General features: G+C 45.8%; 1 protein-coding gene across 2 annotated transcripts in view; it reads left to right on the top strand.

Annotated features, from left to right (window-relative positions):
• The first annotated feature begins 58 nt into the window (after window positions 1-58).
• The window catches only part of LOC138981471 (bromodomain-containing protein 8-like), a 55,334-nt gene continuing 35,403 nt past the window's right edge, over window positions 59-19,989 (top strand). For both annotated transcript variants that reach the window (XM_070354391.1, XM_070354392.1), the window contains exons 1-5: window positions 59-92; window positions 4,687-4,780; window positions 5,174-5,243; window positions 6,298-6,347; window positions 8,733-8,852. In XM_070354391.1, the coding sequence (XP_070210492.1) occupies window positions 71-92; window positions 4,687-4,780; window positions 5,174-5,243; window positions 6,298-6,347; window positions 8,733-8,852 (356 nt within the window). In that variant the 5' untranslated portion in view covers window positions 59-70. The remainder of the gene's footprint in view (window positions 93-4,686; window positions 4,781-5,173; window positions 5,244-6,297; window positions 6,348-8,732; window positions 8,853-19,989) is intronic.

Genomic DNA, 19,989 nt, shown 5'->3' on the forward strand with positions numbered 1-19,989 from the left:
TCGATTATAATCTCAAAAAGAAACTAATACCGAAATATACCAAACTAAATTGGTTACTTTCTTATTCAAAATGGCGGCGCCCACACAAGCGAGTAAGGAAAAGAAAGAACATTTCTTTTATCATTTGCTTACTTTCATTATTACTTTGCAGGGTAATCAGTTATGTACCTGTATAGAAATGCTTTAAAAATATAGATTGTTAGACATGTGGCCAGAGAGAGAATGTGCACTGATGTGTGTTTGTGAAATTGCTCGGAAGCCTCTTCGTTTTTTTTTACTCTAGATGAAGATAGTGCTACAGCTACTACTACTAGTACTACTTGTTGAAGTACTACTAGTGCTACTGTGCAAAGTGTGCTAAGCGCTTTTGTACGTTGTCAGTCGCATTAGACAAATTAAAGACGTCCTCCGTTAGAATGATAGTCACCGTAGTGGTGGTAGTCAAGTCGAGGGTTGCCGAGAGTCATTCAATTCAATGTTATTCAGTACTGCTAGGGACTTCAGTTTTCAGAGGAGTAAATTAACATGATCATGAAGTGATTAGTGCGAGGGCATGAAACATGTCAGTTTTTGTCAGGTAATTTTGGTTAAAGACCCGGTTTTGTAACTTATGCAACCCTTGAGTACCAGTAAGGCTACTACTAGGGATAACCGACCAAATTTTGTATATTATTTTCAATAAAAAGTAAGTATCCAGCCATAAACTACAGTCTTTCAATATTGCAAAACAATCACTGAATTGACCAGGTGACATGTATTTAATTTTTAATGAATTTTTCAAATTTTACCAAAATTGTGAAAAACGAAAATTTGAGAAAAACACTGACCCCATAATCCACATCATTTCCCAAGTTGACAAAATTACTTAAACATAGACAACAATATTTCAAATGGTAATTTCTGCAAGAACAATGATTTTGCATACAAACAAATAGCATAAAAGCAAAAAAAAAGACTACTTACTAATAGTCGTGCACACACCAGAGTTTTTTAAAATGACAGTTGTCGAATTTCTAAATCACAGTAATAATACAAATTCTGGTCTGCTGCAGCCCTTAATATTTGTGGAAATTATGTAACAATATAAAGCATGTGACACAGTAAACCGAAAAAAATATTTTGCATGCAAACAAATAATATAAAAGAAAAAAACATACTGTTTTGTAATATTCGGTGCAGAGACGTTTCTTAAAAAAACACATTTGGTCAAATGTTTACATAACATAATTTATGAATTTAGCAATATTTTATCTGCAGCAGCAATTAATATTTGTTTTAAATTATGTAACAAAATAAAGCATGTTACATAGTTAAAAGAATTTTTTTATAAACGTTTCATTACTTTAAATAAAAGTTATTTATTCACATGCTTTAACGTTTTCAGTGAAATTGCTTTATGATTTTGATAATAATTAAGAATTACTATTAATTCATAAATAAAATGTATTTACATAGTACACACACCTAAATTTTGTATTTCACACTAAAATTACATAAAATATGATTACTAAATAAGTTTAAAAAAACATGCTCACAAACGTCAACACTGCTACCATGTGGTGTCCCACTTCTCAGCAATCTTCTTCCTGGCCTTTGTCTTACCATGCATACATTGTAATGACTTTAGCCTAAGTTTTTGCTCTTCAAACTTTACGATTTATGCAAACGTCACTATTAGCCTAGGCATTACTTGCATTTTTCCAGGCAAAGCCAAAACGCGGCAAACTCGCCGCAAACTGCAAAGGCCAACCAAACAAAAAACAAACAAATATAATATCAGTTCTATGACTGTGACCGAGTTACCACATCAACTTTGTCATAAATATGTAGGAGAGGTAGTTTACATACTTCAGGATTCACAATTCAGTTCAGTGTTGAGGCTGCAAAAATATCGTCTACACACTACACAGTCGTAGCAATGTGTGGGGTGTCAAGGACGCCAGGGTCACGTGACCTACTTTAACCAATCACTTGCATTCGAGTTCGGCTGTTTCCGTCAGTACTCGGAAGTTGGTGATACCTTGTGTGAAAACACCACTTTTCCCATATCCTAACGTCACATTTCTGCCATTTTCTGATTTTTCTCTATTAGAAAATACATTGGAGATGACCAACAAACCCAACTTGAGACTTAACACTTCCTGCTTTTGAGGGAAAAAAATGTCGAAAGTTTTCACAAATAAAATTTACCCAGTACGAGTTATTGCCAGATGTTTTGAGGTCACTGTTAACAGAGATGAATATCTCGTCTACAATAATTGGTTAACTTTTTCGCCCTCCGACCAATAGGAGAAGAGTTCTCAAGCGTTCTTTGAACCCTCCTTTTCGGTTCATTTTGGGGTCAGCAGGGAGATAATAGGTGGTCAGAGCAAGAGTTGTTCCCCTTTACCTTGGTTATTCCTACTACTACAGTCGAACCTGTCTAAAGAGACCACACAAGGGACTGAGAAAATGTGGTCTCTTTAGACAGGTGATCTTTTCAGACAGGTTCGCCATTTGACAAACTCCCATCTTTCCAGAAACACTTTCAGAACGTAGTGTCACACGTCACACACACACAAACCTCCCGCTGCATAGAAACACTCTTTTCATGTGTGGACTGGAAGTCACTCACAAAGCCACTCATACAGCCACACACACAGACAGACACACACAAACACACATGCACGCACACACATGCACAAACACACACCAACTCGTCTCTTTTTACATGTGGTAGATTTACTTAGTGTTCGTTTTCAGTCTTCTAAAATCACAACAGTCAATAATGTTAAAAATGTACATGTAACAAAACACTCAACAAAATCAACAACAGAATAAAAACAACAGAATAACAGTCACATAAGTTTTAAAAGCTATCACAACTTGAGTCCTAAAGAAAATGCATCGTCAGAACACTGACACACTCCTGTCAAACGTGGCACAGTTGGTTTCACGTGGTTGGTTGCAAACAATGGGTCAAATTTGCTTCACTGCCTCTGTCAAAGAAAATGGCCAGTCTCTGTCACAGGCCAGCGATTGAAATTAGGGTCTAGACGCCCGGGACCTTACGTGTGGCTGGGATGTTTTCTTTGGGAAATTGAGGTGAGCCGAAGAGGGTGGGTGACTCAAGTCTCAATGAGATCAGGTCAGACCATAAAACTGTCATGGACCATACTTGACCTCATGTTCTGCCCTGTAATGCCAAGTGGGTTTGTTTTGGAAAAGACGTCGGGTGGTCTCCCACGACAGGTTGAAACCGTGTTTTGGGACCGAAATTGGGTGGTCTTTGGTCTCGACAGGCAGGTGGTCTCTTTACACAGGTCATTTATATGTAGTAAAAACCCTTGGGGATACTTTGGGGTGGTCCCTTAGACAGGGGGTCTCCTTAGACAGGGCAGTTTTGACTGTATCTCCCTTACGGAGTCGGCTTCCATTCATGTACAGTCGAACCCACTTAAAACGAACACGCTAGTTACGAATTTTGACTTATAACGAATTAGTTTTAAGTTCCCAACTGAATACCTCTTTCTTCATGCTTAAAAAAAATGCTTAAAACGAATTCTTTATAACGAATTTACGCTTATAACGAGCACTTTTTGGATTCCCAAGCATGCATAATGTCTGTAATTTACTCACGCTTATGACGAAATCTTTAAACTCGTCCCGAGATCGACATATCATGGGAATTTGAGAAGTTTGAATACATGTGTCAAAGTCTTCCCTTGCGTCGACTGCTTGAACCATTGCTCAACCGATCACTGAATAAAGTTAAACTGATTACACTGTACTCACAAAACAATTTCAAATTTAGAATCAAAGTGATTGATAGCTCAGACACTGAACATGAATGACTGACTGACGTTTATTTCCTTCGCGAATACCAAAAACGAAACATCGAACGGAAGCCATTGCCAGAAAATATAGATGCCAGAGTGGTTTCCCTTGGACAAGGGAAACCACACTCTCAACGTTTGCGTTCGCCGGTTCGCGATAGTTTATCAGTCAGTCAGTGCTTTCGATTTGGATTTGAACATCATGTTGCAACAAAAAAACAAAAAACTAAATTGGCCAAGGTTTGCTACCCGTCGCCAAGGTAAGTGATTCCGGACAAATGATAGGAACACCGCGAATGTGGACAGTGTCAGTGTGTGCGCGTGTGTGTGACCAAAAACGTAACAACTGGATGAAACATCTGTGTGCTCACTCTCACTCAAACTCAACAATCATCACTCAACATGAGACACACATGAACATGTACCTGAATATGTCACTTTATTGTCTAAACGTGAAGCAGCATGAAAGTTGCGAAAGAAACAAATTGAAACACCATAAAATGTACAAGACTTTAAAAAAAAATTAAAAAAAATAAAAACAAAATCGATCAATTTTCTTAATACGAATTTTGGTTAAGACGAACTTTTTTTCCGATCCCCAGTGATTCGTCTTAAGCGTGTTCGACTGTACTTTTCACAAATAAGTGACCTGTGTCAGGCTGTGACCCATCGCACTTATATCCCATCATCGTTACTCTGATGTCCCTTGCGGCACTGAATTAACCAACTCTTGTCAATGTCAACCCAGTTGACTACCACTACGGTTACTGTCATTCTAATGGAGGTCATTCTATGTGTCACAGTGAATTAGTTTGTTTTACAGAGATGAATGTAAATTGTAAAGGTGAATGAGTTCCTCTTTGTTTTTCAGAGATGAAAGTGAAGGGTGGAATGCTGGACACCTGGTCATTGAAAGAGAAACTGGCCCTTGGATGTTCAGTGCAGAGAAGTGGAGACCAGAACTGGTCAGTACTGAACTTCACTCATCCTACTTAGCAACAATACTTACTCTTGCTTGATTTTGATTTGGTTGATGTTAGATTGTTATGAGTTTGAAAACACTTTAAACAGATTCAGTGTGATCACTTTCTTTCATTTAAAAAAAAGTAACATCTAACCCAGGAGGGGTATAAAACACTTTTATTCAACAGGATCATTTCCCAGCCTAAAGTAAACAGAACAAGAAACATGTGAAAGTGTAGCTTTTTCATTCAAATTAACCTGATCCTGTAATAAATAATGCATTTTCAAATGTTGAACTTTAAGTACTAAAACTAGTCAAACTAACAGGCTTTGTTTTGTTTTGCCAGGTTAGAATTTTACTGTAATTATACTGTTTATTTTATTTTGGTTAACAGGGTTTCTGTTAGCCGCGCTATCAAACCTTATGGAGAGCTGCATCGTCCTTCAGACTGGTTTCAGCCACGTGTAAGTTTTTTTATTGAATGCATTGGGTTATTGTTATTTTTGCATTGTTTACAATTACAGCCTTTTGTGTTTGGTAGTGGCTGCTATTTTTTGTTTCTATTAATGAAGACACATATAAATGGTATACAGTATATGTCATTATGTGTGTGGTAGCTGTTTGGTTTGCTGCAAAAATTAGAAAAATTTTGGGTGGGGTCATTAGTGAGAAACATGTCTTTGTTTTTGAAACAGTCTCTTCCTAAGCGATACCATTTATTAAAATGATTGAACAACGTAAACAAGCAAACAAACATCAAAATCACAAGAAATAGTTTTTGGTCAAACAGTACCGTATTTTCCGGGTCATAAGGCGCGACTTTTTTCCTCGAGTTTGACCCCTGCGCCTTGAATAACGAAGCGCCTAATCAGTGTAGAAAAAAATCAAAGAGACCGCCTGAGTACCAGTCAAACAACTTGTGATAATGCATGTTTCAGCTACTAGGTACTACACTGGCCAAGTTTCCTCTCAAGACATCAAAGAGACCGCCCCATAGGTTAAACTGGGTCTTGACCCAGTGCAGGAAGTGTTTCCTCTCTCAACCACCTCTCATAGCTAAAACTGGGTCATTGACCCCTGGGAAGAAGGTCAGTGTCTATAAACAAGGCAACCCAGCTATCACAATGGACCTGCCTTTGATCTTGATGCACACACAGAGCACACATATTTCCACTCTGTATTCTTCCTTTGATGTGCGGCTTATTTTCATTCTTCGACCGTTTGTTACCAGTATACTTTTTCAATTTTGGTGCGCCCTATCGGCCCCCTGCGCCCAATGGGTGACTGGATTTAAAAAAAATTTAAAAGAAGGAGGTGCGCCTTATGCGCTGTAGCGCCTTGTAACCCGGAAAATACGGTACATGTACATTCAAATTTTAACGCTGCATATTTTGCATCCGATGAGATGTGTATGTACTGTGTGTTGATATATTACTTAGTTCACATCAGTGTGATCACAGTTTTCACTTTTATTTGTTTTGACTAAGTTTTCATTTTGCTGTGCATTCTTCATTTCAGAACTGTGCTACACAATATTCAAGCCTTCTTGAAAAAGTGGAGACACCAAAGTATGTGAAAAGCTATTTTCTACTGGGGAAAAAAGGGATGATTTTCAACTAGAAATTTGTAAATTTGGTGACCCAGGGATGTCGTTAGGCGTCAGACATCGGACATAGACCGATTAAAAGGCCCAAATGTCCGATTCACACAGCCGCATGGCGGTCAGATGTCTTATTGTTTTCAACTGAGCGCGGTCATTGTCCGATAAGAACTCCATTTCTTCGGACAGCGCGTTATTTGATAATTTTTCTTTCATGATAGAAATTTTGAAAAAGCGATCGAGCGCTCTCGCGTACAGGTGCACTGAAGTTGTGCAGTGCAGATCTTGCGTTTTCCGAATCGTTTTTGGTATGAGCCGTTTGCATACACCCGTCTACAGCACACTAAAGTTAGGAGTAAGGGAGACAACTCCAACTGACCAAGGCTCGTGTCTGCTTTAATTTGCTTTCGGTTAGAGATGAAGCGCACGGCACTGAATTATGCAACCGAAAAAAAATAAAGCCTGTCAAAGAACAGTAAAAGCTGAACACGTTTCAACGGCATCGTGTGCTACATTAGGGCCAAGAACATGGAAAACACCGCTCACATCATTCTGGAAAATGACAGTGCCAATGACAGTGTCGCCGCTGTTCACACAAACAGTCTTTTAATAAGGTTAACTATTCATGGCTTACCCTGTTTAGTACTAGTTGGTTAGAATTTGTCGAATCTGTCAAGAAATAGCTCTGTCAGGAAATCATGCAGTTTGTGTGCCAATCTAACACCCCCATTCCACACAACCATTCTAGGTCCTGTTCCTGTACCGACCAAGGAACGGTGCGGGCACAGGAGGGATCAGGAGGAAACCGCAATGGAACGTAAATGATAATTAACGGAACTGCTTTGAATGGTAGGGACGGTTGAGTTTGGGCTGCATGTTCAAAATTTTAGCCGTTCCACTCCCGATCAGAATGAACGGTAATGGAACCTTGACCCATCGGTAACGGAATGCTTGGATCGTTAAAGGAACTTAAAACAACGGTAACGCAACGAACGGTAGCGCTCTCACACACTGAGTTGTCATACCCACATTCCACACATCCGTTCTAGCTTACGGCTGCCACTATGGTCAAAAACGGCCGTTTGCGCAGCGTTCCATTGTTGTGGCAGCCGTCCTTGGTCGTTACGGGAACGGGACCTAAAACGGTTGTGTGGAATGGGGGTATAAGAGTGCTGAAGTTTTTGGTTGCTTTTTAGTTTGTTTGTTTCGTTTTTGTGTGTGTCCTGTTTGAAACAAAAGTAATAAAACAATATACGCTCACAATGTTGGTGCATGATTATACTGATATGTGTGTGTGCACATGATTTTGTGTTTTGCACAAAATTATTAACAGCTATTGTGTTTTCAGCGTAGCAATAGGGTCCGATATTTAGACGAGACAAGTATAATGCCGTCGCATTATACTTGTTCGAGTCTAAATATCGGACCCTATTGCTACGCTGAAAACACAATAGCGATTATATAGCTGTTATGACCTTGATTTGTTGTTCCAAACTTACAAAATGACAGTTTTTGCGTCGATGCGTTGATCTCAGGTTTTGATAGCAAACAAACTTCTTACGCGCATCATGTTCGCGCAGACATGCACACCGCTACACGCTTTCTGACTTTGGAAGAAAAACTGACTCCAAGTGCATTCGACTTCACAACACAGTTGTTGAAACAGCTTTTTAAGTTGTCAGTGTATGCTGTTGTCGATAGAAACATCGCTGTGGTACAGATGTGTAAACAGGAACCATGCGTCGGCCATTTTTCTCAATATGCTTTTGGATATTGAGAAAAATGGCCGACTTCCGTAGCATTATGCTTTGATGATAGGAAGAGACCATCCAATCACAGCCCCCGAATTCCCCCACGTGTTCATTAGAATAGCTATATAATGTCCTTTTGAAATGTCTGAAAGCAGTCAAATGTCCTATTGGTGCCGAAGAGCTCAGGACATTTGTCCTATAGGTATGAATTTGTGGCAACATCCCTGGTGACCTACAATTATGTGCTCTTGTTTATTTCATGAGGATTTCCTAACATAACCTGTGATAGTTTATTTTCATCTTGATGAGTGAAGCATAATGTATCTGGCCTTAAATTGCTTATACATACTGTTAATTGTATTTTACTATTTTTAGCTGGCCCAAGTATTTATGAATCATTCTGAAATGCTGTATGTTTTCTGCCATCTGGGTCAACGTTTAGTGTTTCCGGGCCTCTATTTTTTCTCTTGCTAAGGATGGCGGAAGGGGAGGGATTGTGTCTGTTTCTTTTCTGAAAGTGGAAAGTATCTTAAATGTCTACTTTTTCCCTAGTTATACTGTCAATGTTTTTTTGCTCAAATCATTTGTTCCCTGGATTTTAGGAGAAAGCGCGCCGACAGAGGAGAGACTGAAGTCCCTACCAAACAGATTGTGGTGAAACTTACTATTGAAAGAATAGAGGAACTGAAGAAACAAGTCGTGGAAAGTCAACAGCAGTACAAGTAAGTTTCAAGTGTTGAGAAATAGATATTCCTAGTGTTGTTCTCAGGCCCAGGTCTTCTTTCACTGACGCATATTTTTGTTTATCTGACGCGTTGGTCTGACCCCTGGCTATGCGACCATTTGAAAGTTTTGACATGTATATATACGAAGTCTTCTGAGTTAATTAAATTACATATTCCTACTCCGAATCACATGTAGCATTGACACAATCGGAGATGCTAGGTTCTGTACAGGCTAACCGTCTAAGGGAAGCAACCCCAACCACAAAAGTGTAAACGTAGCCATGGTAATGCCCATACACCCGGGGAGTTACCTCCCCTCGTGCATGCCACGTCACCACTGCTACTGAACACGTGGTTCCTATCATTCGACCTTACAGCTTTCGAGGGAGCAGGTTGTTGTATTTTTTGGGCTCCCCTGTGGCTGCGCTGTTGGTGTTGTTTTGACACCCACCGGCCACGTTACCGTCTATCTTGCCTCCTGCTTCGTAGTTGGTGAGCTCTTTCCATTTTGGTCATTATTTTGACAGGAAATTTGTGGTAGTTGCTGATTTTCGTCCGTGTTTGGACCTGTGATATTTCAGTGACTACTGTTGGCCGCCATTTTTGTTGTCAGCATGAGTTGACAGATTTTTGTGGCTAGGCCATGTATTTTGGAGGTAAACGTAATTTTACCTTCTTACTTGCTTTCTGCTTTGTTTAGCTGGTAAGCTTGTTCCTTCTTGTCTTTAGTTTGACAGGAATTTACCTATAGTTGCTGACTTTTTTGTCCGTTTGGACTCCTAAATGCGTTTCAGTAACTTATCTTGTGGCCGCCACGTTCGGTTGCTCAGCTTTCCTGACAGCTTATTTATGTGGCTAGGCCTATGTTATGGTGAGGTTCTCCTTACTTTACCTGCGTTTTTGCCTTCTGCTTTGTTAGTTGGTAAGCCATTTCATATTTCGTCATTTCTTTGACAGGAATTTTTGTTATTGCTTAATTTTCGTCCGTTTTGGACTTCTAAATTTTGTCCAGTAACTTATCGCTTGGCCGCCATTTTGTGTATCAGCGTCGCTGACAGTGGTTTACTTGGCTAGGCTTTAGCAGGTATCTACCAGTCCGTAGGACTTGTCGTGGTTTCGGATTTAACATGTTTTTTATGTTTTGTTCGTTACTCTTTCTGCCTCGAACAAACACTTTGTGGGGCAGTCATATACTGTTGTACGTCCTGTTTCTTCTCCTCGCCTTCTCTGCCGTTAGCAGATCAGGTGTTGCAGGTGTCTGCGTTATCTTTGTGAAGAAATTGTCGCGTGCCAAGCCTGCGTCTTCCGTTGGTCCCGCTGTCTGTGGGCGACGTCACCTTGTTGGCTTCTTTGACGCTTCCGGCCGAGACGTTGTCTAGGGCGGATGTTTTGCTTCTTCGTCTTCTACCGCTGTGGTTGGCGATTCAAGTAAGTCGAGCTGGTCCACAGGCCCTCGTGAGGCCGTCGGACAGTCCCTGCTGGGACACAGCTCTTTTCGGCGGGTTCACGACCCGCAAACCCCTGTTCAGTCGCACCCTGGCTTCACTGAAGACCATTGTGTGGCTGAGCAATGGCGGCAGTTGGTTCCGGCTACTTCTCCGACGTACGCACCCGCTGGGGTCGTTTCCGGAGTTGTCTAGCCGTTTCCGACTGCTGCGCTTCCGGCACTCGCCGGAAGCATAGGTCCCCCGATGTACGCACCCGCTGTGGTCGTTTCCGGGGTTGACCAGGTCCCCCGATGTGCGCACCCGCTGTGGTCGTTTCCGGGGTTGACCGGACGTTGCCCCCCGGGCATTCGTCCTCTGTTCAGTCGCACCCTGGCTTCCTCGAAGACCATTGTGTGGCGGAGCAGTGGCGGTAGCCGTTTCCGGCGCTGCGCTTCCGGCACTCGCTGGAAGCATAGGTCCTCTGACGTACGCACCCGCTGTGGTCGTTTCCGGGGTTGACCGGACGTTGCCCCCCGGGCATTCGTCCTCTGTTCAGTCACACCCTGGCTTCCTCGAAGACCATTGTGTGGCGGAGCAATGGCGGTAGCCGTTTCTGGCGCTGCGCTTCCGGCACTCGCTGGAAGCATAGGTCCTCTGACGTACGCACCCGCTGTGGTCGTTTCCGGGGTTGACCGGACGTTGCCTTTAGGGCATTCGGGCTTCCGGCCTCCGTCCTCGCATTCGGCGCTTCCGCTTTTCGCGGTCTCGTCTGGTGCTTTCCGGCTCCGCCCGGATTTACTGCTCCTTTCGCTTCCACTTCCTTCAGGATGTCGGTAGCTGAGGAGCAACGCCAGCCCTTCGGGCAGGTGTTGTCTTAGCCCTGGCCGATGTAGTCAGCGTTTCAACCTTCGGTTGTCGCGTCGACTGCCGTTCCGGTGCCGGCGGCTGCAGACTTGCCGTCTTCTCTCTCTTAGCCTGGTCAAGGCATGAGTTAGGACGACGTCGGGGGGGGGACGGATTTCCGGTTTTCCGGTTATGCTGTTTCACCGGCCTTCCACCAGTACGTGGACTTCGGTTTTTTCGCTGGTTGTGTCGGACATTCAGTCTGTCGTCAGCGATTCCACACGTGCTGGTTATCGGGAAAAAGGCTTAACGCTGTCCTCTTAGCTGCGGCAGAGGTCACGTCGAAGTTTTTTCCCGGACGGGGCTTCGGCCTCCTACACTTCCTGTCTGGAAGCATAGGTTCTCCATCACAAGCGCACGTTGTGGCTTGTCTGGGGTTGATCGAGGACTGGCCTACGGGCGTTCGGGTTCCGGCCCCAGTCCTCTTCTGTTCTGTCTCACTCTTGTTCCGTCGTGGGCATTTGTGTTTCACAGGGCGGCAGCCGTTGTCGGCGTGGCGTTTCCGGTTTTACTGGAAGCATAAGTCCTCCATTTCAAGTACACTTTGCGGTTTTGACTGGAGTTGACAGAGGACTGGCCTACGGGCGTTTGGGCTTCCGGCCTCAGTCTACTCTATGCAACTTTCGCTTCCGTTTTTTGCGGTTTTGTCTGCTGCATTTCCGGCTCTGTTCGGATACACTTCTCCTCTTCCTGACACTCCTTCGGAGGTCGGGGGGTGAGGAACAGCGGCTGGCCTACGGGCATTTAGGCTTTCAGCCTCAGCCGGGGCAGTCTTCACTTTACCTGTTGGGTGTTGAGTTTACTGCCTATTCAGTTCGGGTGGCCCTGGACGTTTCCCCTTTTCACGACCGTCATTAGGGGGATGAGTCAGGTCTTTTTCCGGTTGGATGGTTTTCCGGTTTCCGGTCATCTCATTCATCAGTTTACCACCAGCAACTGTGACTTCGGTTGCGTTCGTAGCTGAGCTATTCTGGTTTTCAGTCTTTGGTCAGCAATCGAACACGTTCTGGATTTCCGTCGAAGCTCGGAGCTTCGGCTCAGGATTTCCCGTTGGGTGCATCGACATTGGTGGCTTCCTTGTTGGTTGACTTTGTTGTCGATGTCGGACTTCCGTTCCGTGAAGATAGGATGTTTTCCTACTTCCGGTTCCTTAGTCACCTTTTGTAGGTACCACGGTTTGCAGGTTTTGGCTAGGCCATCTCCTCCCGAAAGTGGTATCTCTAGTGTTTTGGTTCTGCCGCTGTTTCTACTATGGTTCAGTTCCGGAACATGCTCAGCCTTGACTGGCCTCGGCTACACGGGCTTCACCTTCTGTTCCTTCTTGCTTATTCAGCCTTTGGAACTTGCCTCCTTTCTCTACTCTGTTGGCCAGCCCTTGCTAGGGTGAGCATGGAGCAGATGAGGCTGCCCTTCCTTCACTACGCTCGTACGGCGGGTGTCGGAGGGACTCGTTTCTTTCGCATTCTCAGTTCCCTGAACAGTCAAAGAGAGTCGCTTAAACTTTGCCTGCAGTAGAGTTTCAGTCGAGTAGAGATCAGCAGGTCTCTGACTGCTTTACAAGGGTTGAAGGAAGGTAAGGCTAGCATACTCAGAAACATGCTTAGCAGAAGCATGCTCATTCCTCTGGTTAAGCTAAGCTGGCAGCCTATAGGCAGCCTTGGCTGGGCAACAGCCATTCCACGTTGCGGCGATGGTGGTTGTTGCCTTCCCGTTTCTTGTGGCTTCGGACTTCGTCTTTTCTTTCCTTTGTTCTCTCTTTTTAAGAGATTGGATAGGATGATTTTCGTTTGGGTGGGGTTCTCTGGATTCAGGTTACCCCTGTTTGGCCACAAACGTTTGGACTTTGGTCCTTGTTGTCTTTCATCGAGTCGGACTCTGTCTTTCTCTAGTGATCAGACGCGTTCTGGTGTTTCGTCCAAACTTAAGGTACGCTTGAGTTGGCCTCGGAGGTAACATTCAGATTTTCCTGAGGGGGCATTGTCTTGGACAATGGATGTTTGAGGAGTAGTTCTTTGTGGCTTTCCTCCTCTCTCTCAGGTTTTGGCTACTCTTCTCCTTCGGGCAGAGGTTTAGCTAAGGTTTGGTTCCTGTGACTTCAGTCTTGGGCCTTTCCTCTCTTCTTCCTCATCTTAGTATGAGGCGAGTCCGGATGACGTCCGTTGGGTCGGGTTTCCTTACAGTCGCCCGGCTACAAAAGGCAACTTTGTCTAGGGCGGTTGTCCGTTTTTCTCCGCGTTGGACTCTGTCTTCAGACAGGGACGGACGCGCTCTGGGTTTCTGGCCAAACTCAGGTAGGCTCTTGATTTGGCTAGGAAGTTAACTGCCTGTTTTTTCCCTGAGAACTCTGGTTTCGGGAGTCTTATGGCTGGCTGGCTTCACGGTTTACGTTTACCAGTCTTGGTTTTCTGCTTTAGGTTTTTGATTCACTCTCGATTACCTTCAAGCAGACTGTTTTGGGAACATTCTGGCTTTTAGCCATTTTGTTTATGGTTGCCAGTCACATCGGTTTTGACCACCGTGGGTCCTCACTTCCGGTAGCTTACGCACAGTCGTAAGTGGCTGCTGTCGGGTGCTACCTCTCTCCCTGCGTTCGCAGGGACTGGTAGGGGATGACTGGCGACCTTCTATTGTGAGTTTTCTCTTCGAGGTGGACTCTGGTACGTAGTGCTTGGATGTCTCTCTCTCGCTCTTTCGTGGGGATTGGTCACTCTTATTTTGAGCTGACTTCTTTCTCACAAGCCTTTTGGGCTTTACTACACCCCAAGGTTTGCAGACTTTGGCATGGTTGTCTTAAGGTCACCGCGGGGGTTCGTCCTTCTCAGTTGAGGGGACAACCTTACGCACGGATCTTCTCAGGACATTAGCATCTCCTTCCAATAAAAGGGGGGGGGGGGGAAGCTTGTCTTTCCCTTGGCTCGCCAGGGTTATTAATCCAAGGCTTGGGTCTATTCCTGTGCTGTTTTTTACGGCTAGGAGATTGGAAGAAGTGCTGAGCACAGCTTTCTGGATCTCTGAGGTTGTCTCTTACGCTTTTGCCTGAGATACTTCTCGGCTGTCAATCAGGACTTTCCTCGGTTCCCTCACTGCCTGTTGGCAGTGGGCCAGCCCTGCCAAGGGCTTTTTGAGTGGGTTAGATTTTCTTTCCCACTGGGACCGCCCTGATTCTTTGGCAGCGGTCCAGGTTTTCGGCAAGGTTTTTTGAGTGAGTTGGATTTTTCTTTCCCACCGCCTTGTTGTTTCAATCTGCTACATGTGATTCGGAGTAGGAATATGTAATTTAATCGAAAATTTTATTGTAAATTTTCATTTAATAAATATACCTACCCGAATCACATAGTATATTCCCTCCCGCCAACCCCGCTTTTTGATTTGGAGAATTTATTCTTTAGGTCGAATGATAGGAACCACGTGTTCAGTAGCAGTGGTGACGTGGCATGCACGAGGGGAGGTAACTCCCCGGGTGTATGGGCATTACCATGGCTACGTTTACACTTTTGTGGTTGGGGTTGCTTCCCTTAGACGGTTAGCCTGTACAGAACCTAGCATCTCCGATTGTGTCAATGCTACATGTGATTCGGGTAGGTATATTTATTAAATGAAAATTTACAATAAAATTTTCGATATTTGCTTTTGTACCCAGGGCATTGGGACCTGTGCATATTTTTAAACTAGGCTCCAGCAGCTTTATTGTCTTCTGAGCCTGGGAACAACATCGATTTTCAAAGAAGCAATTCTTAAATTCTGACTTGGTCGGTTCACTGTTGTTTCAGTATGTGAACTGTGTTCTGGCTGTGTCAGTGATGTGACTGTCTTGAACAAGGGAGCTCAAAACTTTATTTCCAAAAGATAAAGGTTTTAGGGAGTGAGAAAGAGAGAAATTGTGGGAGTTTACAAACCAAGCTGGCCGTTTGTGCAAGTTCAAGAGAATGGGAATGTAAAACAACAGCAGAAGTGGTCTTTTGTTTTCTTTTAAGAGGTCACTTTTTTTGTTAATGTTGACAGTATAGTGAGTCTGGGAATTTTCTTCTGTGAACATTTTGGAAAGAGATTTGGTGTTTGAAACGAGGCTTTATTGATTTCTGTTCTTTAAAAAATGAGCAAGAATCTCCACACTGCTTAGTAAGTATTTATGTATAGAACATGTCCCGCCAATTACTGATTAGTGATATGCTGGGGTATGATCTTTGAGAGGTTTCTGTCGGGCACTCTGCATGCTTAGAAAAGTAAAACGTGACCAGCCCCCGTAGCGCAGTGGTTAGCGCATCGGGCTGCGGGCCGGGAGGTCGTGGGTTCGAATCCCATCAGGGTCATGTGGGTTTTTCGGGTTACGGTCGGCTCCTACCCAGAGTGGAAGTGCTATGGTTCCTATGGGAAGGCTGGGATCACACAGCCGAGTGTTATTCACTTAACGAATGCGACTTAGAGGGTGCTCAGGTTCTGTTTACCTGACCAACACCGCAGGTGCGGCAGTTCTCGTGCCTGGTTGACGCCAGGATATATTATGACAGTAAGCGTTGAGTGCTGCCCTGTCACGTAGTCTCAAACCAAATTGGAAATCCAAAGCATCTTCATTATAATCATCCTCATCTCATTAATCCAGGCATGGGAATTGTCCGCTGAAAGGCAAATTTCCGCCGATTTGTTTTTTGTTCCGCCGAAAAAATAAGTGGGGGAGGCAAAAATGGTTCTAAAAACTGATTAAATAACATATTCTTACTACAACTCACATAAATAGCATTAACTTCAGTTTGATGCGTTAGACATTGAAGCACTGACCCTGGTAACAGGGGGAGATAACTCCCAAAACAAAACAAACCCTTGACAACGGGTCCCGGGAGTTACCTCCCCCCACCGGCTGCCCGCGCATGCGCTGGACATACTGCCGGTATAGTCATTCCCTTCTTCAACACGCTAGCGAATAGACGTGTTTGCACTCTGGCTGTTTTCTTCAGCCGCTGGCCTGCCACGGTAGGCCGTTGACCCTTTGAAGTCTGAACGCTTCTTGCCTCTACTACGGTGAGATCTTTCTTGTTTATCTTGTTTTGCCTTGCCGCCATTTGCAAAGTGTATTTTGTTGGGGAACTTGACTCTAACTTGTCGGAGTTTCTTGTTCTTCTCAACTTGGCTTATAACGGTCAGGGCACTGTTAGCTGGTGCCGGCCGCCATTTGCATTTTGTAATTGTTGTTGAAATTTTGCACTTCGTCTTACGAAGTTTTTCTGTTCGTCAACTTGGCGCTTTCAGGTAGGAGCACCGTTGTTTAGGTGCCTGCCTTCTTTTGCTTGATTATTTTTGGGTTGTGAAACTTTTTGCTCCGATTTCTGGGGTCTTTTGTTGTCTCAACCTACTGTAGGCAGAGCGCTGTGTTACAAGCGCATGCCGCCATTTGCATTTTTGTTTTGTCTGCCGGTTGCGGAACTTTTGACTCCGATTTCTGGAGTTTTTTGTTACTTCAACCTAGTGTAGGCAGTGCCCGGTGTTACGGGTGCATGCCGCCATTTGCATTTTAGAATTTTGTATTATTTTTGCGAAATTTTCTCGTTGTGACTTGTCATTTCGATGGCGGACAAGGGGAAGAGCTCTGCCAAGCAGGTACCGGTGGGGTCGCCGCTGGGCAGTTCTGGGTCTGCATCTTCGTCTAAAAGTAAATCTAAGAAGTCGCGTTCGAAAGATAAAGATAAAGTTTCGCCGGCGAAACGACCTCTGGTCAGTGTTTTTGATCCGGTGAGCAAGGAGTCGTTGCGTGTTTCGATTGATCCTCCTGCTAGCATGCCTGTGTTGTCGCCGCAGGAGAAAGAGACTCAGGCGGTCTCGCGCGATGAATTGTTTGCTCTTTTTTCTACTTTCAAGGATCAAATGAGGGAGATGCTGGCAACTGACAGGGGTGTGTCTTACTCCACCTGCATTCCAGCTTTGCATCCAGGGGTTGGCATCGCTGCCTCTTTGTCGAGGATTCTTCCTTCTGCTACGTTTACGTCGGCGGACGTTGCTGATCTTCAGCTTTCGGCTTCGGCCGATCAGGTACGTGTTTCTGGAAGTTCGGGGTGTTCGGCGCAAATGCGTGCTGCTCATCTCGACGGTTATTCCACCCTTGACGCTGGGGCCGGTACGTCCGGTCCCTCGTACTTGGGTTCAACTGCTTCGGCAAAGGGATTTCCGGCCACAGGATCTCTTCCGAGAGATCGTGGCACTTTCATTTCGTTACCATCGACTTCCGGTTCACAGCCTACGGGGGTTCCGGTCGTTGGTGGTAACGGCAATCCGTTTCCTGCCTTCACTTCCGCTCAGGCGGCTGTGGTCGGCGGGGGACAGGTTGGGTCGGCTTCCGGTCAAAGCACAGGTGTGTTTCCGGTCGCCTTTCCTTCCGGATTGCCAGCTACCAGTGGTAGCAGCTCGGCTATACCGGTTCCCCTTGGTGTGGTTACACAGGGTTCCGGTACGACGAGTTCATCAGTTCCGTTTAGGGACAATGATGGTTCCGGTCATGATCGGTCTTCATCGGACATCTTTGTTGATGATGGGGATGTTGACGAAGATTGTGGCGACTCTTCTGAGGCGGAACACAACTTTCGGGTTGAGAGGAGTTTCTCACGCGCGCTGAGTGCCGCCGCTGAGGTTACCTCTAGATATTTTGCGGAAGGGGTGTCAACTTCGTCTTCACGGCTAGCAGCACCTCCTTCCGCGTTTGGCGATTTCCGGGGGGACAGTGAGGCTGGTGTCCGCTTCCGGTTTCGGGAGTCTCCCTCTATAGCCTATCAGATGGCTAGGGTCCTGGGTGCCAATTCCGATAGCATCGTTCCTCTTTTGACTGCACATGGGGATGCGCCGGAGTCTGTTCAAAATTGGTTGGCATCGCCGAGTGATTGTTCTCGCATGCCGGCGGATTTGAACCGTAAACCTAGGCTGTACGGGAAGCCTGTTCATTTGATCGATTCTTTCGCGCTTCCGAGTTCCCCGCTTCAGGTCACTCCGGAGCTGGCGAACTTACGGAAGGATGGGTACAAGAAGGAGAGGCCTTCAGTCTGTACCGAAGCCGGTGTGATCGCGATTGAGGAAGCTGGGAGAGTTTCTCTCGAATTGTCTTCCGTGTCTGACACTCTTATTAGAGCGTTGTCCAGATCCATCTCTGTGTCGCTGGAGCCCTTTAAGTTCCGGGACGACGCGGTGGAAGAAGATGTTGTAACTTTGTTAGCAGCTCTTGCTAAGATCGTAGCTGAGCAGACCGCAACTTCGGCCAAGTTGTACACGCAGGCCGTGATGTGGCGTCGCGAAGCTCTGTTGAAGGACTCGAGACTGTCGGATAAAGCCACTGTTGAGGCTTTGAAAGTTTCTCCTTTCGCGAGTCAGAGCCTACTGGGTCCTGAGTCTCTTGAGGCTCTCAGGCGAGAGTCTCAAGATGCGAAGGACTTGCATTTCGTTAAGCTGTCTGAGCTTGCCCTAAAGCAGGGTCAGAAGAAAGGTGGTTCGGCTCCGCCTTCATCTTTTCGCGGCTCTGGACAGAAGACGAGGTCGCATAGGGGTGGCAGCCGTTCTCGCCCCTACAATAAGAGACCTTCCTTCGGGAAGAAGGGGTCAGGTGGCAAGCCTAAACCCCAATGAAGGCTCCCCGATCCAGCCACTCCTCTAGCCCCTACCCCTTTGGTAGCGGGCGGCCTCTCAAGGGCCGTTCCAGCTTGGTTGGCTCTTACGAGCAACCCTTGGGTTATGGGAGTGGTTCGATCGGGGTTCCGGTTGCTCTGGTTGGAGGACAAGGCCCCTCTAACCAGAACAACACCCAGTTTCAAGTTCCCCGCCGATCCAGAGGCTTGTGCCGTTATTCAGGCGGAAGTTCTACTGCTCTTGCGGAAGCAAGCGGTAGAAGAGGTCATCGATCGTCGGTCCCCTGGCTTTTACGGGAGACTGTTTGTCATCCCGAAAGCGTCAGGGGGTTGGCGACCGGTGTTGGATCTGTCTCCCTTGAACGGCTTCCTCCGGAAAGTTCCGTTCAAGATGGAGACTCCAGCGTCTGTCAGGGAGGCCCTTCGTCCGTCGGACTGGGTCACTTCCATCGATCTGACAGACGCGTACTTCCACATTCTGATGCACAGGTCAGATCGAAAGTGGCTGCGGTTCCTGTGGGGCGACAGGGTGTTCCAGTTCAGGGCGCTGCCGTTCGGGCTTTCTTTAGCACCCTGGATTTTCACCATGATAGTGCGCCAGCTTTGCGCGTTAGTGCGCCAGAAGGGGATTCGTCTCAGAGTTTATCTGGACGACTGGTTGATTCTGAGTCAACAAGAGTCCCTGTGCGGGCAGCACACCCAGATAGTCTTGCAGACTGCGAGAGACTTAGGTTTCTTCGTGAACCAAGGGAAGTCCGACTTGGTTCCCTCTCAGGAGTTCACTTATCTGGGCATGGTGTTCGACACCCTAGCTTGGACTGTGCGTCCCGCCCAGCGGAGGATAGACAAGCTGCAGGATCTGGTCAGGTCTCTGTCAAGCCTCCGCCACGCGCCTGTCAGGGTGTTGGCGTCACTCCAGGGCCAGATGGAGTCGATGTCTACCCTGATTCCTCTGGGCAGAGTTCACAAACGCCCGTTTCAGGCGTTTCTGAACTCTGCCTGGGATCCAGCCTCGCAAGGTTGGAATCTGTCTCTTCCCCTTCAGGGATGGTTCCTGGAGTCAACGAGGCAGTGGTTGGATTCGGCCTGGCTGACTCAGGGCGTTCCGATTTCCCTGCCCCCTCCGGAGTTGCATCTTTTTACCGATGCGTCCCTTCAGGGTTGGGGAGCTCATCTGGAGGGGAACACAGCTTCCGGTCTTTGGGA

This window comes from Littorina saxatilis, linkage group LG12 (assembly GCF_037325665.1).
Source record: "Littorina saxatilis isolate snail1 linkage group LG12, US_GU_Lsax_2.0, whole genome shotgun sequence".
Taxonomy (NCBI): Eukaryota; Metazoa; Mollusca; class Gastropoda; order Littorinimorpha; family Littorinidae; genus Littorina; species Littorina saxatilis.